Here is a 23,974-nt window from a genome sequence, read left to right as displayed (position 1 = left end):
GATATTGGTAGCGGAAGGGATGAAGCATAAGACAAAATGGCAGAAAGAGACACAAAGATGGTGATAAGATCTAGAGAGAGAATGGGTCGATGGGAAACTTCTAAAAGATAAAGCATCATCTGAAGAGGTTGTGGGCTGTGACTTGATGGACCAGTTCAGTTTGAACATGACTGATTGACTTTGACCTCCACGCCACATCTCGATAGACGCATCGAGTTCAAGAGTTGGGTGCATGGTTAGATCTCCTCCATCGCAAAGCAGACCAGGCGCGGTCCCTATCAGGCCCACCTTTGCAGCGCCTCGAAGATCTTGAGGTTGTACAACACTGCATATGGACCCGGCACAGAAGGATTTGTAGGTCATGGGAGAACATATGAACTGTAATATTGGTCGCATTGAAATCTGGTTACCACTCCGAGTCTGAATTTGGCCGCATCTTACCCTGGCACATTATGAAAACATCCAGTTCAGTTGTAATTGTGCTTCATTGTGGCCAATATGCTCTTTTCATTGTCCCCGTTTGTTTCATCAATCACCGGGATGATCCCCTCTCTTTCTGCGCGATCCATCGCATCCGGATCGTCAACATTCACACCAGCGACTTCTGCCTCGACCTGTCGGATCGGACCTTTGAACCATCTCTTAGCCCACAAGAACCAACTTCCAAGGCACCAAACGCCGATGATGCCGACTGCAACAGGTGTGTAATTTAGCGTTTGGCTGTCAACCGGGTTTAGTTCGGGAAGACAGAAGATGACGGTGATGAAGGCGATCCACAGACAAGCGATAATCGCAACAGGTCGTGAGAACCACTTCAGATTGAATGGACCATGGATGAAGCCTTCAGGATTGATAATGCCTATCAAGATTGGAAGACCGTAGGAAAGATAAAGCCCGATCGTGGCGATGGACGTTGCCGCGGAAAATGCCACAGAAGACCCAACACTGGGAATGGCAAGCAGGAACGCCAGGAAGGCAGCAAGCCAGATGGTGCGGATTGGACTCCGATGGCGTACGTCCACCTTGTGGAAGAAGTGTGGGATACCGCCATCACGGGCGAAACTGAACATCATGCGCGAATTCGAGGTCAGACTGAAGAGACCACAATGCCATACACATACGATGACGAGTGTGAAGAGGACAATGGCACCCGTTTTGCCAAAGACATCAACCAGAATCTGCAGCACTGGTTGACTATACTCCGAGTTGATGGTGCGATCGAAATCCTGGATGCTGAACAAAAGGCACAGGATGAGGAACCACCCAAATATTGCAGAGCACCCAACGGACATGAGGACTCCAATAGGTGCTGACCATGATGCGTTTTGCGTTTCTTCTGCAAGATGGGCACTAAATGCAGGGTTAGCAGTTGACCGTCGAAAAGACAAGAGTACCGTACCTGGCATCAAATCCAGTGATAGTATATTGAGACATCAAGATCCCAATGCAAGCCACGTAGGCGGATGATGCTCGAACTGACCATCCAGGGTCGCCAGTTCCGTCATAGAACGACGCAAAGACGAATTTTGCACTCTGATGATGGGGCGCCTTCGCTACAACGGCGACCGCGTATGAAAATATTCCCAGAGAGTGTAAAACGATGGAGCTGTTATTCAAATAGCGCAGGGTGTGCACACCGAACGAGTTGATCATCCCGTGCGAAAACAAAAGGGCCGCGTAAATGCCCAGAGTCTTTCCAGCTGTTGGCTCATATCCATTGATACTAGCCAAAGTAGAAATCAACCCAGCGCAACCAAATGTGATCCCTGTTGTCACTGCAACTTGGCCGAGGAGGTTGAACCAGCCGGTAACCCAGCTTGCAAAAGGTGCCCATTTCTTGGGCGCGAGAATGGCGGCCCAAAAGTACGGTCCTCCAGCCGATGGGATGGCACTGACAATCTCCGCCATGCCCATTGCGACAAACATGGTGAAGAAGCAGACAACAAGCCATCCACAAGACATTACCCCCGGTCCTCCCGTAGTCAATCCATAACTGAACAGTGTAGTAATACCAGTGATGACAGAGATAATACTGAACGAGACGCCGAAGTTGTGGATCAATGACCAATCGCGCTTCAACTCTTGCTTATAACCAAGTTCTCGCAGGCGACCCTCGTCTTTCGACATGCTGCGGGCAGCACCGCCTTCATGCTCGGTGTCGACCATGCTGGCAGTTTTGGCGTCTTGTCCGCACACCTTGAGTGACGCTTCAATCTGAGAATGCGGGGGTGGATCCTCTCCGCAAAATCAGGGCATGCGATAAGGAAATGCCTGATCTTATACCAGGCCCCCAGGAAATGAAAGGCAAGTTTGAGCCAGCACCAAGACTGAGGTCCGTCCTTATATTGCAGGCCTCAGATGGACGTCCAACCACCGAGGTGACGGAAATCCCTTATGTCACCCGTTGTGCCGATAACAGACGTGGAGGGGAAAGATAAACAGCGTTGCATCCCTGTCAAGTTTCGGATCACCGATGCCTTATCGGGGATGAACAAGCGAGCGACTCCTGGCAGCGCAGCACAAAATCTAGGTGGCGCTGTCGTTCCCCAAGTGCAGTCCCACTTGCTGACAGCTGTGTTTGTGCCCATCACGCAGTTTAGCCTTGTGCACGATAGATAAGAGTTATGATCAGCGGTTTGATGACTGACGCCGGCAAGATAGTTGTTGCTCCACGATTTTGGTCCCCTAAACAGTTGATCAAAGTTCCCGCAAGAAACCACTTATGTGCAGCAGTCGATAACTTGGTAGCTGAACTGTATGATACCAATGATTTTGGTTTCATCGCTGGAGGGTTACCAGCATGGTGGAGTTCACACCATGTGACGCTGGGTAGCAAGCAAGTTCATTCCTTGATGTTCGACCTTGATCCCTTGATTATTTATGCTTGATTTGAGCACCCGGGGGCAAACCAGGGTTTTCCTGGTAAAATACTTTAGGGATTGTCCATCTTGATAATATGTCACCGGAATATTCTGGGGCAGATCCTGTTCTAGGGCCAGCACTGGGACCTGTCGCATCGATGAATATTCAGATATCTGACCGTAATGCACCCACCGCAAAGATCACCACCAAAAGCTGACGCTGATACCAACGGAGCAGCTTCGCACATAGTGCCACCAGCCAATTGGTATGTAAAGTGCTTGACCGGCTTCCAGGACACATTCCTTGTAGGGAACTTTGCTGATTCCGGGGTATACATCGTCCCAATCTTCGTGAGGAGACATTTCCATGGCAGCAACATCGATTTGCGAAGTGTTGGACATGTCGATGGTGTCAGGGCCTGGATTGTTCTGGGTGACGTCCACCTGAGCATCTGCGTTTGATTTTTCAAGGGTATGCGGAGCAGGTTCGCCTTCGCTCTTAGGGTATAGAGCCTTGCTATGATTCGGTGAGTACAGTCTGATATACTTTTTGCCTACGACCTGGCACAAGATATTGTGATAAGGATCATGGTGAAGCGGAGATATAGTCCAGGGCGGTCCGAACCATATATTTGTGTGGACTTCTGCGTCGCCTTCTGCCTCATTAGGAGTGCCGTCATGACCCTTCTCGCCGCTACAAGAGAGGGAGGGAAGCGTAGTTGGGTGACTGGTGTTTTTGCCTGTGTCCTTTTTGAGTTTGCTCAGATAAACTGGAGTGCCCGGTTCGGCCGGCGGAGCGTCAAGATAACAATAATCCGGGGTTGCTATATCCTTACGCAGAGAGGGTATTTGCCGAAACAGGTCATGCTGCGCAAGGTAGCCAGTTTTTATATCTTCACATCCTTCACCACTGACGGAGCGTGGCAAGATATACCGGCTCAGGAATTCCCGGAAGGGCACAATTTTCTGGCCCCAATCGTCGTCTGTATAGCTGCGCCCAATTTCAATAGGGACAAGGCGTCGTCCTCCTATGGTTTGTTCGAGCCAGAATGAGGTTTGTTTCCAGCTTTCAAGTGCTGGCCAGTGATCTAGGATTCCTGTCAACAGAACTGGAGATTTCTCATCACGCATGAATCTGGAAAACTCCGTCATAGAGGGTCGATGCATTCGTGACACCGGGAAACGAGGCACGGGAACTGAGACGTCATGGTCAGGGAGCGACTCGACAACCGTGGGCATGCCATTCACATCAGAGACCCTGACACGTCGTTTCTTTGACGGTCGCTTCACAGTCTCGTCACCTTTTGCAATACATGCTAGCTTTTCCAACATTTTATGAATCATGTCTTCTCTACCGAGCCCACCAGCCATAATCAATGACATATCCAGGAGAGAAACAATCTCATCGAGCTGGACTTGTTCTGACTCCGACAACAAGGAGGGTTCGTCCAAGAACCATTCCTCCTTGATCAGTTTAAGAGCTTTCGAAATGCTGGCATCGGTGTATAGCCTGAACCAACAGGGTTTGACATCTTTGAACGGAAAAGTGTGTAAATTCTTGTTTGCCAGGCTCAAGAGGTCGTCAGCCCGGTCCACAAGCTTGTCGAATCCATCGTGATAGCACTCGTTGAGCGGATCGTCGGGATTTGGAGCTCGGAGCTGATTTACGATCGACTGCCAGAACGGATTTTTGAAATGCAGCATCTGTTCCAGCCGATCCTGCTCAGGCAAGGAGACGGTCACTGCTATCGGGCGGTCGCTGTGTACAGATGATATAGTTGAGTGCACATACTCACTCCTCAATCTCAAAACTGCGGTGTTGGAGCAGGTGCTTAGCCGTAACAGCCTGCGCCTTGGCAAGTGGCGCATTTGGAAGTGAGGCGTCGGCGTGAGGCGCCGCGTGCCGTGCAGTGCCAGTGGAGCGCGCATGTTGTCACTCTCGTTGAACTGCCTGCCGCCTGCAACTTGGACTTGCTTCTCGCATCTCGTCCACTCCTCATCCTCATGTGCCAGTGTCTCCGTCCTCCCAGACTGTACCTACGTATTTCCTGTGCGGTTCCTCCCTGCTGAGTTAGCTCTCTGGTACCTCTTCTGGCTTCCATCCAGCGAACAGCCCTGCTTGAGGGCTCCCTGATATCCTGTCCTCGCTGATCTCCCGGATTCTGGTCGCACCTTACCAGGAGATATCATGGCCGACGTTTCCTCCACCCGGCTCTATTTGGGCAACCTTCCGCGCAATAGTATGCAATCACCTCATTCTAGAACTGATATTTGGGTTATCCTGGCCAATGTTGCACCTCAGGGGGATCGATACCACATGAGAACCGGATGCGCTTGATAGACCTTCCGGGCTACACCAGTCACTGACTCTTTGTTTCATCACTTCAGTCACGAAGCAGGACATCCAGGATCACTTTGGCACCCATGGCGCAGGCTCCATCAAAGAAATCAAGCTGATGAATGGCTTCGGCTTCATTGAATATGAGGATCCCATGGATGCGCGGGACGTAGTCCCAGGTATGTTTACTCCGGACCTCAATGGCCGTGACTGCGCTGACTTGTCTCACAGCCTTTCGTATGCCATCCTCTCATCCAACTGCCTGCTCCCGGTCGCCTGACGTGTGAATAGATGGAACAGAGTTCAAGGGTGAACGTTTGACAGTCCAGTTTGCCAGAGGTCCACGCCGTAAAGATGACTTCAATGGTCCCTCAGATCGGAATATTCCACGACCGCGGCGTACAATCTATCGCATGCAAATCACTGGGCTCCAGCCGGACACTAGTTGGCAGGTCAGCAATCCATATCCCCTTGTTTCGGATCCTCTTCACCGCGGAGATAGTCGATCCATCGGCTGTCGGTTCACCGCGCAGTTATTTGAACGATGGGCATGATGCAGCAGCTCTTGGCCGCGGACAGTGCTATGCCGTTGCCTTTGTTATATCGTGTGATTGCTTATTATTTGGCTACATTGGTCGTTGTGTTGTGCTATCGATGATCGTGTGCTCACTCACATACAGGATCTGAAAGATTTTGCTCGCAACTCGGGTCAACTAGACGTCGTCTATTCAGAGACAGGCCGTGAACGTGATGGCAAAGGGTCAGTTAACATCTTCCGTGTGCAGGGCGCATACTCATCGTGAATCCAGCTTCGTCGAATTCGAAACACAGGCCGATCTCAAGACAGCCGTTGAAAAGCTAGATGGCCAAACCTTCAAAGGTGCTACAGTTCATTGTGTTGCAGATGTATGTCTTTGCCTTGCTCGTCTCTAGAAAACATGTCCCACTCACAAGCCCCTTCCAGATCCAGGATGAGCGACCCGACATGCGAAGCTATCGACAAAGATCTCCCCCTCGAGGCCGTTATGGTCCGATGGACGACTACCATGACCGCCGCGGCCCTCCGCAACGTGGCTGGAGCCCTCGCGGTTCAGGTTATCGTGAGCGTTCCCCAGGACGCCGTCCTCCTCCTGATGACTACTACGACCGCTATGAACGAGGCTATGGTAGACGAACTCCGCCACCACGGGATTACCCACCACCACCTCCAAGACGATATGATGGAGACCCATACGACAGCCGAGGCCCTCCTCCACCACCCGTTCGCGGCTACGGAGATCCCTACCGGAATGGAGACCCATACGGCCCCCGGCCACGAAGCCCTCCTCGTGGCTATGGCTACGGTGGCGGTTACGGTGGCGGTTACGGCGGCTACGATGGTCGATATTAGGACGACCCTTCAACATCCTTTCGATCTCACCAACCGACAGGTGACCGGGTGAGCCGCAGGCTCATGTTCTTCTCACCCTCAAAAGTTTGCTTTCCTTAGGATGTCTACATCCACCCTCCTGTTCCGGCTGGACCTGGGTCGGATTCTTCCACCGCTTTGTGCCGAGAGTGCAACGACTGCAACAGATTGAACTGAGGAAATGGACCGCCGGAATGGATTGCTTGCTCTTATGCTTGAGCGGTTTCTGTAATAGTATCGAAAATGCTTGATTTTCCCTGCGCCCATGGTTTGCGATCCGAGTCTCAAAATGTGCAGATCTTCTTGGTACCCGAAAACGACACGATGGACCCGTTTAGTCCGGATGGATCCACGAGAGGACAGCCCTGGGCCCAAGCATACCTTTTTTCTGGTGATCTAGGTCCGCTGGCGTCTATCCCACAACTACCTAGTCATGGTCAAAGCCTCGCGGGCAGCTAATTCTGTGAGCTTCCCTGCTGGAGTCCGAGATATCGTGGGGCCTGATCATGCTGTGGCCATCTAAGGACTTCCACGCACATCATGCATCGACGTCCAATTCTATCGATGACTGACCAGGACTAGTGATAGTGGAGTGCTGAGGTATGGGTAAGTCACAGCACTTTCAAACAAGGTAGTCGCACTGTAATCGGAGAACACTGTAATTCAAATAGAGGCAGGACGTGCTCGCCCGCCGAAGATGCCCGTGATTGTGTTCGCTAAGTCCGGACTACGCGAGCCGGATCTCACTCGGGCGTTCGTGAATCTAGTAGGTATGCTGCTAGACAGTCGTGGAGTCATAAGATGTATGTGGTCTGGGCCAGTAAGTCATTTTGTAGAAGCATAATCAATCATAATCATAATCGTTTTCCAAAAAACTTTTTGCGCAATCCCTGCGATCTGGCCGTTTCCTTCAGCTTCCCGGGTTCCGGGATGCTCTCTTTCTGTTTCCCCTTCTCGGAGCGAGTCGCCGCTGCAAGTGCAGTCGCCACTGGGGGACTAGGACGGACGGGGAGAGCAGTCAGGTTGTTGTTATTGTTGTGCTGTTGATGTTGTTGTTGCGCAGCTATATGAGGCAAAGGACCTGTCCGGGTCGGCTGCTGACTGGCGCGGATGGTTGAGGTGCTCGAGCTGTTAGCTTCATCGGCAGCCTGAGGAGCGGTGCGAGGTCGAGGAGTCTGGGCTCGGGCTAGCTCTTGTTCAAGGCGGTGGATGCGCTGTTTCTGTTGTTGCGGTGAATAAGGAACATGGCCCTTTTGATGAGTATCCTCGTAGTACTCTTCCGTATCCTCGCCCTGGTCCACCTCTTCGTCCTCGTATTCCTCCTCAAGCTCGTCCTCGTCATCATCATAACTCCTCTCCGGATCGCCATTGTAAACCACCCACCAGCCAATCTTCTCGCCCTCGGCGAGCTTGTCGCGCAAATCCGCAAACGCCTCCCATGCCTTGGCTGACGTTCCTGGTCCCTGGGCAATAACTTCGTCAATGTTGATGCTGAGTGCGGTGGGATCAAAAGCAGCAGCGACAGCAGCGGCGGCGGCGGCGCCCGACTTCTTCCCAACGCTGCCCGATGGAGTTGTCGTTGATTTTGGCGACGTAACCGGTTGTCTCCTCGACTGCTGCTGCTGCTGCGACCCAGACCCAGGCGTCTTAGGCGTCGAAGGCATTGTTGGTGTTGATACTCCTGTGGTCTGTGCCGTAGTAGTAGTGCCGGGCTTCGCAGCAATCATTACCACCTTGTCCCCGACGAACGCGTACGGCTGGCTCACGGCATTCGGCGACTCCAGGTCGTCAGGTTCGTATTGCTCGATAAACTCGAGCCGACTGTCGCGCCCGGTGGTGGCTGGCCCATCTAGCTCCTTCATGATCTCCGGCCATGCTTTGCGGAAACTCTTGAGCAGCTCAGCCCGTGAGTGGTCGTTCTGGATGTACTCGACGCTGCAGTCGTCGAGGTTGTGCACGACCGCGTGGACGCGGATGCCTGTGAAGCCCTCGCGCGGCCATCGGAAGCCGTGTACTAGGTAGACTGGCATTGTGGTGTGTCCGCTAGCGGTCCGGTTTATTTCTTCGCTTTTATGGTCCTCTTTCCCTGCTCTTCTTGTCTTTCACCCTTCTGTCCCGGTTTCGGCTGTCTTCCCAGTCTCGCTTTGGACCTGAACGTTTTCTCAGCGGTTCGAGAGGCCCGAAGGTAGAGGTAGGCGAAGTCACCGGGTGCAGTGAGACTCAGGCAAGACAATTCGCACGACCGCTGTGCTGTGCTGGTTGTATCGCTGTTACTGCTGGTTTCGGTATTTCTGTTGTTGCTGGCGCACTATTTCCCCGAGTCAGAGGACTCCGGCACTGCACTGCTGGTCGCTCTGGCTAGTATTGAAAACTTCAACTGAGGATACCGATGTAAATGGACATGTGTATGAGTAGACATTTTTTCTGTACATTTGGTGCAACCTGGAGCAAGCAAACCAGTGCCGCGGATGGACGCAGCAAAGACGCGCCTGAGCAACTGCAGACCGAACTGAGTTGCAACAGCCTGATCCCGCCCCGATATTCTCCCGTTCGACCGCCCCTTTGGTCGTAGAGGAAACACCGGAAGCCACAAGGCAGAGTTGTACAAGAGAGTGTCCTGTTGCTCTGTGCAACAGACGGTGGTTCGAAGCACCTACCGCCGTACTAGTACAGAAGTATGAGCTGTAACTTCAAGATACCACTAGTAGCAGTACTAGGTAGCCACATGCCCATGCCGTCAGTTAGATGGTAGTGGGCCTTGGAGGATGGTGGGCACACCCAGGGTCCTTATCACTCACCCCCACTACTAGTCTGGAGAAATATAAATATACTGTAGCACTGGTACTTTATATACATAGAGTACGACCATCACATTTAGTCGTTGCGAGCAGCAGCAATGAGAGTGCCAGCCACGCGATTTGCAGGTGTTGATCATCCACAATGGTGCTGACCACTGGCAGACAACACTTCACGGTGTTGACTGCTGCAAGTGAACCTATAAATTCCGCGAAGGGAATCTGACAAGCCCGAGGCGATCACAGGCCGAACGACTTCAAGTGCCTTCCCTCGATTGATACGTGGGGCAGAAGCGGCTGATCCTGGGGTCGCTGAAATCAGATGAAAACCTTTTGGCATCGGGCTGTTTCGTGAAGCCTCTCTTGGAATGACATTGTCGAACTCCTCAGACCTTTGGCACACTTGACGGAATTCATGGTGAATGGTATCCGGATGAGGCAGTGCAAAGTCGACCATGAGGGCCAGAGGTACTGTATTCGACCCATCCTAAACCAAATGGCTGTCGATGGGAGCGGCATGGCAGCTGACATGGGAAATCGCTCGCGGCAGCATACACGCTTCATTCGGAGGTCGAGCGAGACACCCTTATGGACCACACTCTTGCGCGAAAAATCTGCTCACCTATCTTTAATCGATGGAACCAAATTCTCAGCTTCTATCGTGATACTTCTTCCAACTCTGATCAAAAGTCTGCTCGTTCACGGCGAATAATCTGATGTAGTCACGCTCCAGCTCATGAGCCCGTTTGCCGAGCAACACCAAACTATGCAGAGGCGGGCCAAGATCAGCGTCGCAGAGTTCCCTAAGTGTCCCGCAGGCGAATCGTTGATCATCCGCTCCGACTCGGGCACACCCGATAGCGAGACTGTCCTCACTGTAGACTTGCTCTTTCTTCTCTTCCTCAATCTCAAGCATTTGTTGAGCACACTGCGCCACGGTCATGTACCGTGGAGGCTCGTAGATCTTCCGTCCCCGGGCCATATTCTCAAGCGACTGTTCTTTCACCTTGATGTCCAGGAGGACGAGAGTGTGGAGCCCAATAGAGGCGTTCTCCCTGATACGGTCGTAGAAACTAGCCGGTTTCCAAGTCTCGGTGAAGAAAACCATCGAAACAGTCTGGCCGAAGTTGTAGAGTTGGAGACCTGTTGCGCCTATCGCGTTGAGGATGGAAGCATTGGGGATGGATTTGGTCGGAATCGAGAGTTCACGGGCACGCAGGACAAGGTCCGTATGCGTGGTGGCACTGTCCTGTCAGTCCAGCCCGGATTCAGATTGAGAGTATTGTAGTATAAGCATACCCAAAAGGGTCCCCGACGACAAGAAATGCTATATCCGACTTGTCGGCGCCGGCGAGGATTTCGTCGCTCGACGACTCAACCATTTCTCTGTCCGCGACAATGACGGGACGTCCGTAGAATGACTCCTACCGTAGCTGTTAGAACGATGCCAGGTCAGCGACCACCATGCGCATGGTACTTGCTCGTACCATCAATCAGGACCAACCTACCAACCTCTCCTTTCCCACATGCAGGATGCTCGTGTATGCTTCGAGGTAGACTCGCTCGGCGCGCTTCACCACCTCCAGCCCTTTGACCGTGATGTCCGCCTCATCAGCCAGACCAAGGCCAACGAGGTACAACATTTTGAGTAATCCTGACCCAGTAGTTGGGACTTGGGTTGTATACAGTTACTTGAGCAAACCAGAGTTGTGAAGAGACAAGAAATTCAGGGCTGATTCGGTCACGTCGGGGAAACTCCGGTAGAATCCAAGAACGAAACTCCAATGTCGAGTTCAACTTCACTGAACGCGACATGCCATCCATCGACTCTATCGACGGCGTTAGTGTCTACTTTTATCATTCTCATTTTGGTCCATAGTTCTTGTATTGCAGTATTCAATACCTTTTATCGACATCGACTTGATACATAAGATTATATTCGCTTAGGGGCTGTGGGAATTGATAAATCGGTGACCTCGCGGGTCGGGCGAGCAGAATGGCGAACGAAAGGCCGGCCAAGTATCGGCAGGAGATACAACAGGTGAGCAGTTTCCGGCTTTTTTGGCCCATGTATTCTGCAGCAGGACCCCCTTGGCAGGCTGCAAGTTTCAAGCACGGGGTATCATCAGGCCAGGATCCATAGGAGCGCGGGAGAGGTGACAGAGAGCAACCATCTTTCTATCAACCGAGCACGAGTTCCCAACATACAGCCATACCATCATCGAAGCCCGGTAAATGGCGCCATGGAGTATTAATTTGATTTCATGAGACTATCTCGATGGACTATATCCCAATGATTTAGACGACCTGCACAACTGGACCTCAGACGATGGCACGGCGGCGGGCACCGCACCCCATCGCAAGGCATAATCGATGTCTTCAGAGAGTGCGCGGAGGGCTCCATTGGCAATGCTGGTCGACAAAGGCGATAGGCTCAACAGGAGCATATCACAGCTCGGACTTAAGCTGAGTGAAAGACTTCGCTGCTCTTCACAACAAAGTCAGTCCCCCCAGTCTACCAGACTTTGCTTCACTTCGACGTGTCCATAGAGCACAACAACAACAACAACAACAACAAACGCAACCATTCATTGTCAACTGGACACCCCATCAAAATAACTGCGCGATGGACGACCACAGTGTTGACTCGGCCTTGTCCCATGGTCAACCACTCCGAAGCGTAAAAAGTTATGGATCTCACATTCCATCTCACCATTCCAGCCAGCCTCCTAGAGGCGACGGCGAGAAGAGCGCCGCTCATGGAGAGCATAACACCGCCGACTCCTATATGGAAGACGCGCCATGCCCTTCGACAACCAACGACGGATGCCGCAAACTGAACCCTGATCTGCCTGCCAATTCCTCGACTCTGCCTGCAGATGAAGATGATTTCGAAACCATGGAAGAGTTCAAGAAGAGACTAACACATATCCTTGGGCAGATGATGTTTGTGAGCGGCGAAACCGCAGAACCAAGTGCAGAGACTACCTGGATGATCGAAGAGATCGTGCGGGAACAGGTTCTTGAGATGGTCAGCTGAGCACAGCCCTTTACCTGCGTTTATCCACGTTGCTGACACATCGATCATCTAGCTCACTCAAGCCACTAGTCTAGCCAATCGACGAGGCTCCAAATCAATCTCTATTGTCGATCTAATCTTCCAGATCCGTCATGACCGAGCCAAGGTGTCACGGCTGAAGACATTCCTCTCGTGGAAAGATGTGCGCAAGAACGTCAAGGATTCTGACGACAAAGGAGGTGCCGAGGCAGGCGATGTGGGAGATTTTGAAGAGGTAGGTGAAAAGAGCAGCTTTTGCAGCTCCCATATATTTGCTCTTTGTCATTTACTGATATCAAATTCAATTCACAGGCTTCCGGCGGCGTCAACCCATCTGCACCCCAAAAATCTACTGGGACCAAGAAAGCCAAACTCATATTGCCGTGGGAAGTCCAGTCCTTCTATGCCGAACAGGTACCCGAACGGGACGACGAGGAAGACGAAGAGGAAGAGGAACAGAACGAAGCCACACTTGCTCGGCTCGCCTCGGCCGACGAGCGCACCAAGAACATGACCAAAGATGAATACGTTTACTGGTCAGATTGTCGGCAAGCCAGCTTCACGTTCCGCAAAGGCAAGCGATTTCGAGAGTGGGCGGGATTTGGGACGATTATCGAGAGCAAACCTAACGACGATGTTGTCGATATTCTCGGGTTCCTGACCTTTGAGATCGTCCAGACCTTGACTGAAGAGGCGTTGAAGGTCAAAGCCGCCGAGGATTTGGCCAACAAAAAGGCGAATGGCGGTCGAGGCGATCAAGACACCATGAAGAAGAGAAAGCGGGAAGGCTGCAGTCTGTTCGAAATGCCTGAGGAGGGTCGAACTCCCGTCGAGCCCAAACATGTCCGTGAAGCTTTTAGGAGGCTGCAAGCAGTGCCGAACCGTTATAAGTTCATGAGACAGGGCTTTGCGGGCATGAGAACCCCACTCAGAATGATCTAACCGGATTCGAGATCGGACGGGACTTTTGCAGTACTTTCAAAGGCGAGGCGTTGTGGACACTGAAGGCGAGGACTGTGAATCAGTTTGGATGCTACGATGATACCAGGATGACTACTACGGTTATTGTTGAGATTACGAATACAAGCTATTAAGCCAGTGGCATAAGAAATGCTATTAGAGCCTGTCCTTATCACTCTGAAAATCGTATGCACTTACGTACTGTAGGACGTACCTACTGGTACTCCCGCGTCAAGTCCGGCAAGGCTGGCAGATAGCCTCGCCGAGTCACGAGTTAGGTCGCATAAGGCTGAATGACTCGTGGTCATGGTTTGTTCATCCATTTGCTTCTCTGCAGTGTTTCTCTGCCCCTCCGCACACGACTCGACAGCCAGGCACGCCACCAAACCCACCGACCGAAGCAACTAAGGGCCGCCTGCTTTGCATGTGACGTTGCCAGCAAATCGAGATCGACGCCGCAGTCGGAGTTGTCATCCCTCAGTTGGGTCTCTACTTCATACAACCATTGGCAGCACTGCTTGCTGTGCTGTTCTCTTTTCTAGTCCCACGCATCACTACAACTACTGCATGCCGGTGAACCCCCGCGCATTCTCCCCGACGCAATTCATCCGCATCTTCGTGATTGTCAATCTAACCACATATCTCGTTGTCAACGCATACCTGAGCGACACACCGTTGGGGAGTAGCAACCTCGGGCACGATGGGAGGAAAGAAAGCGGCCGGCGAGAACTCGAAGAAGGCGGCCGGCAACGCACGCAAGGCGGAAGCAGCGGCGCAGAAACAGGCGGCGATCGAAGCACAGCAGGCGGCCGCGGAAGAGGAAAAATGGAGCAAGGGGGCCAAGGACGCGAAGAAGAAACAAGAGGCGGCGGAGAAAGCGGCGGAAAAGGCGGCCAAGAAGGCAGAACGGGACGCCCTGCTGGCTGAAGAGGAAAAGAGCCAGCGTGCCACGCCCAAGGGTGCCAACAAGAAGACGGCCGAGAAGAAGACACGCACCGGCACTCTGGACCTGGGCCAACTCGATGGCGAGCCGAGTGCAAAGGACAAAGCCATCAGTGCCTCCGGTATTGATAATGCATTGGATGCACTCAGCCTGACGACTGGCAGCGCAAATGATATGAAATTGGACAGGCACCCGGAAAGGCGGTTCAAGGCTGCGTACAAGGCCTATGAAGAACGGAGGTTGCCGGAGATTGAGAAGGAACATCCCGGTCTGCGGAAAAACCAGCGCATTGAGATTGTGCGCAAGGAGTTTGAGAAGAGCGATGAAAACCCTTTCAATCAGACTGGAAATGTCAGATACGATGCTTCCAAGGAGGAGTTGGCCGAGGTCAGGAAGAAGGTCCGAGAAGGCGTCGAGAAGAGGTTGGCTGAGAAATAAATTGTATAAAGTCGTTGTGGCACTGGACTTGAAATCCAATGGGTTAGGGTGGCCTTGATGCTTGAAGCCGCAGTTGCAGCCTCACCTTGTCTGCTATAGGACAAGACAAAAAGGGTGAAGGTGAATGGACATGTTTGCTTGGCTGGTCCCAATGTCTTGACTCGTCTTCAGCAAGACAGTAAAAGTGTTTGAACGATGGCAATGGTCGGTGAAGAATCATCTTGGTTGTTGACACCATGAAGTTGCAGCGGAAATACCTGCTTTGGCTTGCTCGGAAGATGGATGCATAGCCACGAGCAGATCGTCGACATGGCAGACAAAGCCGGCATCTTGAGGACAACTTACTTGTCTTGTTACTGAGCAAACTTCTGTGAGACCGAGTCCTCACGCAGCCTTGGGAAGATATTCTGGGACCACGGCGCACTTTGCGGGGGCCGGCTTTAGCAGGCAGAGCATGGCACGGAGACCGTATAGTATGCATCTTACGAACATACCTAGTAATTGAATACTTGGAATAAGTGCCGCGAACCTCTCAACATCTGCTCATCCATCTTGTGAACACCAAGTACCTATGCATATACTATAGATACCCTACCAAAGTAGAGACAAGACAGTAGATCCCTAGATCCATCACCATCCCACCATTTCCCACCCCTACTTCCCAGCCACACACTCGACAAAATCATTCCCCCCGGCCCCCGTATGCGTAATAACCCCCGCCAATTCCCCATCCGTATTAAAAACGACCCTATCCGCACCCGGACTTCCACCTTCGTAGGCCTTGAAAGTCCTCAAGATCGGGAACTCATAGTACGGTCCTGGCACGGCGAAGCTGAAGCCCTCATAGTCGTTGTATTCGTGCGGATACTTGTCGGACCCTTCGGTCTGGCCTGACTGGTAGAGCGAGTAGCCTTCGGCGACGGCGGTGTCAATCGTGGTTTGGTAGTAGCAGGTTGTGCCGCATGTTTCGGCGCAGCTGCTTGTGCTTGGATTTCTTCTTGTGACCAGATGGGTGTGAGGTGGCGAAGGCGAAGATATCTGGTATGGTAAGGGGACTGATAATGGAAACCCTCGGTGTATATTGCTCGGGGGTAGGGCGAGAATGATAGGGGCGAAAAGGGTCAAGATGAATGTGGATCTGGTTAGGATCTTTTTGGTGAAAGAGTTACAATGTTAGATACAGATATCTGGACAGCGGTCTCGGCTCGGTGTGAGAGGAGTTTTGTAGGATGCTTACCTGGAGAAGATGCATCTTCTACTTTTCCTTCCTGGGCTTACCCAAAGGTTGGGCACTGGAGGTCGGCGACGATGTGTCTCAAATTGGACTGTCCACACTCAAGGGTGCAATAAAACGATCCTTTCCCTGGAAAGTTTGGTATCGCTGCTCAAAGATTTCTTCACCGTTTTTCCCGAGCTGTAATAAACACTCTTGAGAAGAGAAAGGAATGGGCCAGCTCTTTTATCAATACCAGCCCTTTGAGTCCATCGGGCTCGGGATTGCCTTGACGGGTCACACGGCTTTCATCGACTCCACCTACCTTTGAGCAGCAAACAGGGCGAGAGGGTCCAGGCCAGAAACTCATCTACCTGGCCCATTTATTGCTGTAGGAGGGGTTGAGGTAGCAAGGCATCAAGAGCGCTGGTCCTAACTGGTTTGCCTCTCGGAGGATATTCTTCTCCAGGTGATATTGCGGGATCATACATTTGTGAGAGCTCTCTGTAAGCGAAAGTACACGTCGTGCACCGTGGAACTCGAGCCATTTGGTACTTTAGCCTATCAAATGGCCATGTGGTGTATATGAGCGACAGACACGCTGAAGAAGTGTTGTTCAAGGGTCAGGTATCAGGTCCACTTTCTTGCGACTGGCCAGATAAGCAGCCTGATTGGTTCACAGACGACTCGTGCAATCTACGCCAGGAAACACCCTCGTCTCGACGACGTCGTGCAACATGGAAATTAAAGCAGTTGCAGGTCTGCCTTGCCTTGTCATGCTCCTCAGGCTTGAGAAAATCTGTCATCCTGGTGTCGCCTCGCTGGGATATGTCCTGTCCCCTCCCATGAGCGCCCTGTAAAGCCCAGTTCCACTGCAGAGCCATCTATCCAGTACTAGTACCCGGGTTTCTAAGAGCCAAAAATCCAACGAAGCGCTCGAATCGACTCAGGACGCATATAACAACATGCTAATCATCTATGTTTCAATTCACGGACGCATGAAGGCTCGTACATCCCACACGCACACCCGTTCATCCCAGCCGCAACTGGCGGCCCAGCCCTCACTGCCAAACAGACACCAATCCACCCCGGTAGCAAACTCGGTATGTCGCCCCATGCTCCCAAGCTCTCTGGCCGGTCCGCCTTGTTCACCACCGTCTGTCCACACCCGACAGGTCATGTCGTAACTGGCGCTCAGCAGTAAATCTGGCAGATGAGGGCTCCAGGCGACTTTGCGCACGGCATATCCGTGACCCTGTAGCATCTGCAACGGCCCCTTTGGCTGCCGTAGGTCGAACGTGCGAATGATCCGGTCCACGCCCGCCGTCGCTATGATGGTGGGTCGATACTTGTTCCAGTCATGCGTCAACGCCTCTGCTGGTGGGAAAGTAGGTTGCAGTTTCCCCACGCCGACCGACAGAGGTGCCGCGTGGATGGGGATTTGCAATGTCAGATGATTGCTTGCGCTGGCGGGCGTTCTCAGATCCCAAACGCGCAAATGGCTATCCGAACACACCGCGCTAAGCATCCCGTCCGTATGTGGACTCCACTGCGCACTGTAGGTACATGAATGTGTCGGCAATGTCAAGAGGCTCTGCTGTCGTTCGGGATTCCATATCTTGACCGTCCCATCCCACGACGAGGACGCAAAAGTCGCCTTGGACGTCAAATTCCAGCTGCATGAGAATGCTTCGCGCGAGTGTTCTTGGAACGTGGCGATGGGGAACTCGGGTGCCAACGAGGTGTCGTAAAGTCGTAATGAGCCGTCTCCGGACGACGTGAGGACGTGGAAAGAATGCGCCTCCGAGTGTGTTACATCGTAGAGGGCGTCCTGTGTGGGATAACTGAATTGGCCCGGTCAGCTCTGCGATTGCCATCATTAGTTCTGTCCATACCTTTTCAGCGGCTGGATTCCTTGCGGTGTCAACTCCAACACGTAGAGACGTCCATTTCCCACCAACCCATAGTTTGCCGATGCCGCGACGGCTATTCGGTTGTCGAAGAATGGCGAGTATTTGACCGCATAGCCTTGGAAGCCCTGGGTGCGAAATTCTAGCATGGCGTCTCAAGCTGTGATAGCAGGGGCATGTTCAGCGCCGCCATTGCAGGTTGTGACAAAGAAAGTCGTACAGTACGTCAGGGCGCCATGCATTTCAACGTCCCGCTGCGCTTCGTGGAACAAGTTGACAGTTGAGCCGAGGGACAAATGGCTTACATAAGCAACGATGGTGGGTAACGACGTACGTCTGTCATTGTCTATCGGAACCCCTATTTGCTACCATAAGTGATATTAACTCACTGGATGATGCACCTAGTTTTTGCCTTGAAGGATCTAATACTACCCAAGGATGAATGGTGGCATCCCCATGGTCAGTACTGAAATTTCGTTTTGCGGGGCAAGGCTGAACCGAGCGACTAGAATAAAGAAGAATGCGACTATCCAATGCTCTTATTTTGTCCGCGCTCGGCCTTGAGGTACTATATGCCGTTATGAGAAGTCAACCATTGCACAGATATTGACCAACGGTTCGATCCCTATCGGCGAGGTCGTCTTCCCATTGACTCGAAGTAAAAGCCACAGCCACTGAATGCTTCTCCGTGGACTCAGGCTGAACCAAGTCAGGCACTGGACCCGGTCGATTCCATTGCGGACATTGTTCCGGCAGGAGGCGCACCAGACCCTGCCGCGGTGCCACTGGGCGGACTGCCGCCTCCCATTCCTCCCTCAGCATTGTCATTGGAAACACCACCGTCCTTGTAATGTGTTGCAGCATAGTTGACTTCTTGGTCCTCAGTAGGATCGATGCCAATGCTGACCCACGCCAGAATCCCCTCTTCCACAGTGTCACCCAACAGAACATATTCGACAAAGGGGTCCGTGGTATCTGCTTCCTGGTTAAGTATACTGTCGTCCGAGTTCAAGGTGATTTCTTGAGTGTTGGAACTATAAGGCTCAACGGTGTCGATCAGCGAGATAAGGTCCTGATCGAAGAACAGCTGTCCGACGTGCGAAGCGTGGACCTCAGCCGAGGTATTCGCGTTGAGCAGAGTCCCGTTAACACGGACAGTTGTGGAGTTGGGATTATGAGTGAGCAAGTGGATGTGGGTGGCGCGACCTGCAAGAGAGAATGTCAGCTTGGATATTTGGCCCTCAAGATAAGGCCACTCATACCGCTATAGTGACCTGGGAACACCGTCTCGAACTGCACAACACCATTGCTGTCGGTTTCTTGGATACCTCTCAACGCAGTATTGTTGAGATTTGTAGTATCGTTACTGTTCCCATTTCCATTGGCAACGACACCGCTGTAAACTCCGGTGGAATTGGCATGCCACAGGTCCATATATAGTGCCGGAACAGGCTCGCAAGTTGAGGTATCGATAATTTGGATGTCTAGTGTCAATGGCACGCCTGGCTCATCATCCACCAGATTCTTGCGGATCAATTCTCCATTGACATAATATGGGCCTTGCGTGACATCGGTTTGGAGCGTGCACGAGGAATTATCCGCGAACAGAGTGGCCTCGTCCATGTCCAAGGAAATGGACGCATTTGTTGAAAGGTGTGTGTGATTGTAAGAGCTGAAGTCCCGACGGTGGATCAGGGGCTTCGCAGCAAGGCCTCTTTTGACGCGTAGATGATCAGCCAACGCCTGGCGGCGAGCAATACTGGCAGATTCATGCCCTCGGGCTTTCAATTTCTCTGCGCAAGAGCGTAAGGTCTTTGGGTTACGCTTGAAAAAATCGGCACGTTCAGCAGCCTCTTCAGCAACATCGTGCCCTGGATGAGCCAGGACCGTTGAGCCGGCAAGTAATGCGGTGGTGAAGACGTTTCCGAGGCGGACCATTGTGAAGAGGAGAACAGCTTGGGGGGTTTCGTGTGTAGAGGCGATGCTCAAGACTTGTACTGACCGACAGCTAAGAAGCTCCAACCTACCTCGCCTTATATACACCCCCTGGAACGGTCCTTCGTAGATCTAACCCACGTTGGATCTTCCCGTATATTCCCAACTTACCATGGTCTGCGCTGTGTTCGTAGTGCCAGCTTACCCACATTCCTCCGCCGCCCCCCAAGCTGACGACAGGAGTGCTTCTCATACTGTCTTCTAATTGCGGTAAGTGGCTTGGACCGCTTCCGTCACGCAGGCCGGATATTGCCAAACAAACCTTGAATATGCTTACAAGCGTTGAGACAAGAAGTCTTGGCCTCTATACTCAGATTCGTCTTCAGTGGCAGCAGTTGTGGGGTTCGATTGTTTGTGGCATGTCGCCGACGTCTTTGCTTCAAAATGGCGACAAGCATCTAACTCACTAGACGCGTGTTATGGATCCCATTGCGCGGCTGGTGGACGATCACAGCAATGGAGCAGTAGGTTTCCCCAGCACCAATCGAATAGGGGCCATTTCGAATTTGTGACCCTCGGTCATGTTGCTAGGATAGGACAGTGGTGCCGCGTCATCAGCTCGCGGTGGGAGTGCTGCGAGCGTAAGAGCCGTGGAGACATGCCCAATCCATTCGGATCAGTATGATTGTCATTGAAGGTGCTTTGATTGATTCGAACCGCGCCATCTGCCCTTGGCATAACCGAGGCCGATGCTTCTGATGGCTGTTGTGGAAGAGCAGAACGACCGACCGATAACTTGAACATTGCTGTGGGTTTCGAACTAATAGTTGTCGGCAAGGCTGAAGATTTCTCTTCGGGCACGCACAAGACCTACAACGAAGCAAAAACGGAGGATCGCAGTGGAGCCTTTTGCTATGTGCGCCAAACAATGCGCGTAACTGTATCCAAGTTCGCCATCTCTACCCTCAACTTGATCTCTACAATTTCATATGTGGAATCGGCTACTGGTACACCGCTGGCAATGTAGAAGGGATAGTGGGGTACCATACTGAGGGCTGCCACGGCCACCGTGAATTAGACATTCCAATGCGGCATATCAAGGCAGTTTACTCAGCACAAGTTCAGATTTCTGCCATCCAGGTGAGTACCCAGACAGTTCCACCGCGCTTTAAACAAGCAATACACCAATAGCTATCCCAGATGGCGGAGAGATGATGGTCGGCCAAAGGACGCCATTATAAGACCAGGAGATGTTGTCACAGCACGGTCCGCAAAGTTAAGGCCCGAATATCTCTTTATTTTGCAATCATTCCTCCATCCACCACTATGCTTGTGCCACACACAAAGTCACTGGCCTTGCTTGCCAGGAAGATGATGGCCCCGCGGAAGTCTTCAGGTAATCCCCACCGACCAGCCGGTGTTCTGCCAATGATATACTTGGTATATTCCGGGTCGTCCGTGTAGACCTTGGTCATTGCTGTCTTGATATATCTGTGGCACATGGAAACAGAGCAGTCAGTTAGCTTTCTCGACTGCACCAAGACAAGAGGAGAACGGGGCTAAAGCCGATCTTCCTTGGTTTGGAACTCACCCCGGACAAATACAGTTGACATTGATGCCCTTGGAGGCCCACTCGTTACTCATTGCCTTTGTCATCTGCAACACGCCGCCTTTTGTGCACGCGTACGCGGCAATGTTGATATTGCCGATAAACGAGATGATGGAGGCAATGTTGATGATCTTGCCTGGCCGTTTCAGCTCGAGCAGCTTTCGACCCATTTCTTGGGCTGCCACGAACGATGCCTTGAGGTTGATTTGGAAAATCTGGGGCCCAACCTCGTCAGCGAGGACCCTTGCAATTCGGTGTTTGTTTTATACCTACCGCATCTATGTCCTCGTCCGTGAAATCCTCCGCATGGGCTCGTCTGTTGATGCCGGCACAGTTTAATAAGATATCGGGCACGACGCCACTGGCCCAAATCTTTGCAAAGCAAGCTCTTAAGCCGGCTGAATCCGCAACATCGGCCTCAAATACCGACAGCTTCCGCCCACAGGCCTCGACGCCTTCCTCAAGCAAATGTGCTCTCGGATCCTCTTTCATCTGAATCGACACAATATCGGCCCCGGCCTCCGCCAGAGCAATCGCCATTGACAAACCTAGCCCTCCCGTCCCTCCGGTACAGATTGCCGTCTTGCCCTGCAAGGAGAAAAGCTCGGAGACTGTGGGCAAGGTACCCTCGCCCATCTGATTGACCGACGCCATATCAGGAGGAGATCGAAGTGCTTCACCACTACTATCGTATATCAAGGTCTTCCGTCAAACGCGCTTTTAGCCTGGGCTCTAACACATGCGTCGTAGAGTAATAAATGTGTTTAAGTTGAAGTCCTGTTATACTTACACGACGGATCACCAGCAGAGAAGGGTCTCCCAATATACCATGCTCCGATAGTCTGGTGTAACCGAGGTGCTCAACTTAAGGTTTACCTGGTATGCAAGATCTCCTCTCGATGAATATAACCCGTAACCCCTCGGTCGTTCAGCCTTTCTCCGCAGAGGCCTTGAAACGGCTAAAGGTGGAGTAACACGAAGTGATGCTCCTTACCACTTTTGAAAATTGCGTTGGTTTCTATCTTATACTCACAAAACTTGTGGTAGGAGTGGCCTCGTTTAGCCAATGCGTTGATTCTACAAGGGTGACCGGCCCGGAGCCGTATCGCGTCAGTAAGACTTACGGGTCGGGGGCGAGTCTGCAAACATGGTTGGACGACTACATCATGCCCGCGCGATATATACGAGTTAATGTGGCCGAACATTTTACTCCGAGACTTCGTGGAACCAGGTGTAAATATCGTGAAGGCTGCTGTGTTTTCGATCTCAAGAGCGCCATGGCGATATTTGAAAAGATACAGCCCACACATTAGATATCACAAGACTGTCCCCTCGACAACAAAACCGCTGCATAAATGTACAATAGTGGTGCTCATGCCGTACTAGATCAGAGGCTGATCTCCCCTTTCCACATGGCATCGTTGAGCCCAAGCTTATCCACAATGTTCTGCCACCTTGGTCCGCCCCGATCCTGGCGCCGCAGATAAGCCATCAACTTCTGCCTTCGGTGCACCATGAGCCGTAGATGGCGCTTGTTGCTTTTATCTTTCTTGTGCAGATTGTCTGCTAGGACATTGATCTTAGCGGTCAGAATAGCAATTTGGACCTCGGGGGACCCAGTATCCTGTCCCACCCGTTTCGGAACAACGACAGCAGCTCCGGCCTCTTCAGAAGATGCTGGGGGAGCTTGCTTGCTCTGTAGCCTCGGAGGGAGAACTTTGTCGGTATTGTGGCGGCCAAACTCTTCGATGCATCTCTGAATGTTTACTCGAGTTCGGTCTTTACTGCTTCCACTAACCAATGAAGTAATGGCGAGCAGGGCCTTGGACGCATTCTCATGCGAGGCGGCATGCTCCTGGATCTTTTGTTCGAGGTTGTCGTTGGCTCCAGGGACTTGGTTTGATTCCGGCAGCGGTTCGGTCAACCACCTTGAATATTCGACCGATTTCTCCAGATCTTCCTGCTTCAGCAAATAGTTCAAATACGACTTCTTGACGGCCTCCAAAGGAGTGCTCGAGTGTAGAGATTCGATAAAAGGTGTCGGTCGTGACCGGACCGGGTCGCCCAGTGCGAGTTTGCGCTCAGCATTTAGCACTTTCTGCCGCGCTAGATTCGCGGCTTTGCGCTGTCGGGCTTGGGCCAAGCGGTAGGGGTCGATATGTCGCCGTGCTTTGCGCTTTCGAGTAGACCGTTTAGCCTCTAAGGCCGGTGTCGTCGAGAACAAACATGTCGAGCATTTCGTGAAGGCTTGATTCCGTACGGCGGACGGCAAGCTTTGGAGGAGACTGGTCACTGCGCGAATGTTAGCCAGATACCGTAACCAAGATTTACTCGACGTACAATTGAAGACACTGCTCGCCACGGCCGAGGGCACGCGTGGAGGCATTGTTGATGCTTCAAGTCGTGCAATGCCAGTGGAGGAGGAGAACCCTCTCTTTGAAGCCCGGGTCACAACTTCAAGTAGAACGTCTGTCTCACTGAGGATGCATGGAGTGCTTGCCTCCAA

General features: G+C 52.2%; 12 protein-coding genes across 12 annotated transcripts; 3 read left to right on the top strand and 9 right to left on the bottom strand.

Moving 5' to 3' along the window:
• Positions 1–467: 467 nt before the first annotated feature.
• On the bottom strand, positions 468–2,166 carry HMPREF1120_01665 (APA family basic amino acid/polyamine antiporter; the record flags this gene model as incomplete). The annotated part of the gene is made up of 2 exons (XM_009155686.1): positions 468–1,350; positions 1,400–2,166. The coding sequence occupies 2 exons, from the start codon at positions 2,164–2,166 to the stop codon at positions 468–470; spliced, it is 1,650 nt and encodes a 549-aa protein (XP_009153934.1).
• Positions 2,167–3,062: 896 nt separating this feature from the next.
• On the bottom strand, positions 3,063–4,565 carry HMPREF1120_01664 (uncharacterized protein; the record flags this gene model as incomplete). The annotated part of the gene is made up of 1 exon (XM_009155685.1): positions 3,063–4,565. One exon carries the CDS (start codon positions 4,563–4,565, stop codon positions 3,063–3,065), a length of 1,503 nt encoding a protein of 500 aa, XP_009153933.1.
• A 218-nt stretch (positions 4,566–4,783) lies between these two features.
• Positions 4,784–7,488, top strand: HMPREF1120_01663 (uncharacterized protein). Its single transcript, XM_009155684.1, has 7 exons — positions 4,784–5,101; positions 5,250–5,378; positions 5,431–5,436; positions 5,491–5,651; positions 5,880–5,959; positions 6,009–6,105; positions 6,164–7,488. Exons 1-7 carry the CDS (start codon positions 5,050–5,052, stop codon positions 6,587–6,589), a joined length of 951 nt encoding a protein of 316 aa, XP_009153932.1. The 5' UTR covers positions 4,784–5,049; the 3' UTR covers positions 6,590–7,488.
• On the bottom strand, positions 7,462–8,637 carry HMPREF1120_01662 (uncharacterized protein; the record flags this gene model as incomplete). Its single annotated transcript, XM_009155683.1, has 1 exon — positions 7,462–8,637. One exon carries the CDS (start codon positions 8,635–8,637, stop codon positions 7,462–7,464), a length of 1,176 nt encoding a protein of 391 aa, XP_009153931.1.
• A 1,414-nt stretch (positions 8,638–10,051) lies between these two features.
• On the bottom strand, positions 10,052–11,045 carry HMPREF1120_01661 (diphthine synthase; the record flags this gene model as incomplete). Its single annotated transcript, XM_009155682.1, has 3 exons — positions 10,052–10,646; positions 10,702–10,826; positions 10,911–11,045. 3 exons carry the CDS (start codon positions 11,043–11,045, stop codon positions 10,052–10,054), a joined length of 855 nt encoding a protein of 284 aa, XP_009153930.1.
• Positions 11,046–11,224: 179 nt separating this feature from the next.
• On the top strand, positions 11,225–13,586 carry HMPREF1120_01660 (transcription initiation protein SPT3). The gene is made up of 4 exons (XM_009155681.1): positions 11,225–11,443; positions 12,344–12,433; positions 12,495–12,695; positions 12,773–13,586. The coding sequence occupies exons 1-4, from the start codon at positions 11,399–11,401 to the stop codon at positions 13,400–13,402; spliced, it is 966 nt and encodes a 321-aa protein (XP_009153929.1). The 5' UTR covers positions 11,225–11,398; the 3' UTR covers positions 13,403–13,586.
• Positions 13,587–13,756: 170 nt separating this feature from the next.
• HMPREF1120_01659 (uncharacterized protein) lies at positions 13,757–15,425 on the top strand. Its single transcript, XM_009155680.1, has one exon. It carries the CDS (start codon positions 14,121–14,123, stop codon positions 14,799–14,801), a length of 681 nt encoding a protein of 226 aa, XP_009153928.1. The 5' UTR covers positions 13,757–14,120; the 3' UTR covers positions 14,802–15,425.
• A 30-nt stretch (positions 15,426–15,455) lies between these two features.
• Positions 15,456–16,053, bottom strand: HMPREF1120_01658 (ribonuclease T1; the record flags this gene model as incomplete). The annotated part of the gene is made up of 2 exons (XM_009155679.1): positions 15,456–15,950; positions 16,039–16,053. The coding sequence occupies 2 exons, from the start codon at positions 16,051–16,053 to the stop codon at positions 15,456–15,458; spliced, it is 510 nt and encodes a 169-aa protein (XP_009153927.1).
• A 949-nt stretch (positions 16,054–17,002) lies between these two features.
• On the bottom strand, positions 17,003–18,073 carry HMPREF1120_01657 (histone-binding protein RBBP4; the record flags this gene model as incomplete). The annotated part of the gene is made up of 2 exons (XM_009155678.1): positions 17,003–17,858; positions 17,910–18,073. The coding sequence occupies 2 exons, from the start codon at positions 18,071–18,073 to the stop codon at positions 17,003–17,005; spliced, it is 1,020 nt and encodes a 339-aa protein (XP_009153926.1).
• A 560-nt stretch (positions 18,074–18,633) lies between these two features.
• HMPREF1120_01656 (uncharacterized protein) lies at positions 18,634–19,862 on the bottom strand (the record flags this gene model as incomplete). The annotated part of the gene is made up of 2 exons (XM_009155677.1): positions 18,634–19,130; positions 19,187–19,862. The coding sequence occupies 2 exons, from the start codon at positions 19,860–19,862 to the stop codon at positions 18,634–18,636; spliced, it is 1,173 nt and encodes a 390-aa protein (XP_009153925.1).
• Positions 19,863–21,154: 1,292 nt separating this feature from the next.
• On the bottom strand, positions 21,155–22,122 carry HMPREF1120_01655 (2-deoxy-D-gluconate 3-dehydrogenase; the record flags this gene model as incomplete). The annotated part of the gene is made up of 3 exons (XM_009155676.1): positions 21,155–21,350; positions 21,451–21,683; positions 21,742–22,122. The coding sequence occupies 3 exons, from the start codon at positions 22,120–22,122 to the stop codon at positions 21,155–21,157; spliced, it is 810 nt and encodes a 269-aa protein (XP_009153924.1).
• A 733-nt stretch (positions 22,123–22,855) lies between these two features.
• HMPREF1120_01654 (30S ribosomal protein S15) lies at positions 22,856–23,854 on the bottom strand (the record flags this gene model as incomplete). The annotated part of the gene is made up of 2 exons (XM_009155675.1): positions 22,856–23,760; positions 23,809–23,854. 2 exons carry the CDS (start codon positions 23,852–23,854, stop codon positions 22,856–22,858), a joined length of 951 nt encoding a protein of 316 aa, XP_009153923.1.
• Positions 23,855–23,974: the final 120 nt, after the last annotated feature.

This window comes from Exophiala dermatitidis (assembly GCF_000230625.1).
Source record: "Exophiala dermatitidis NIH/UT8656 unplaced genomic scaffold supercont1.2, whole genome shotgun sequence".
NCBI lineage: Eukaryota > Fungi > Ascomycota > Eurotiomycetes > Chaetothyriales > Herpotrichiellaceae > Exophiala > Exophiala dermatitidis.
This window is presented reverse-complemented; position numbering and strand designations above follow the sequence as displayed.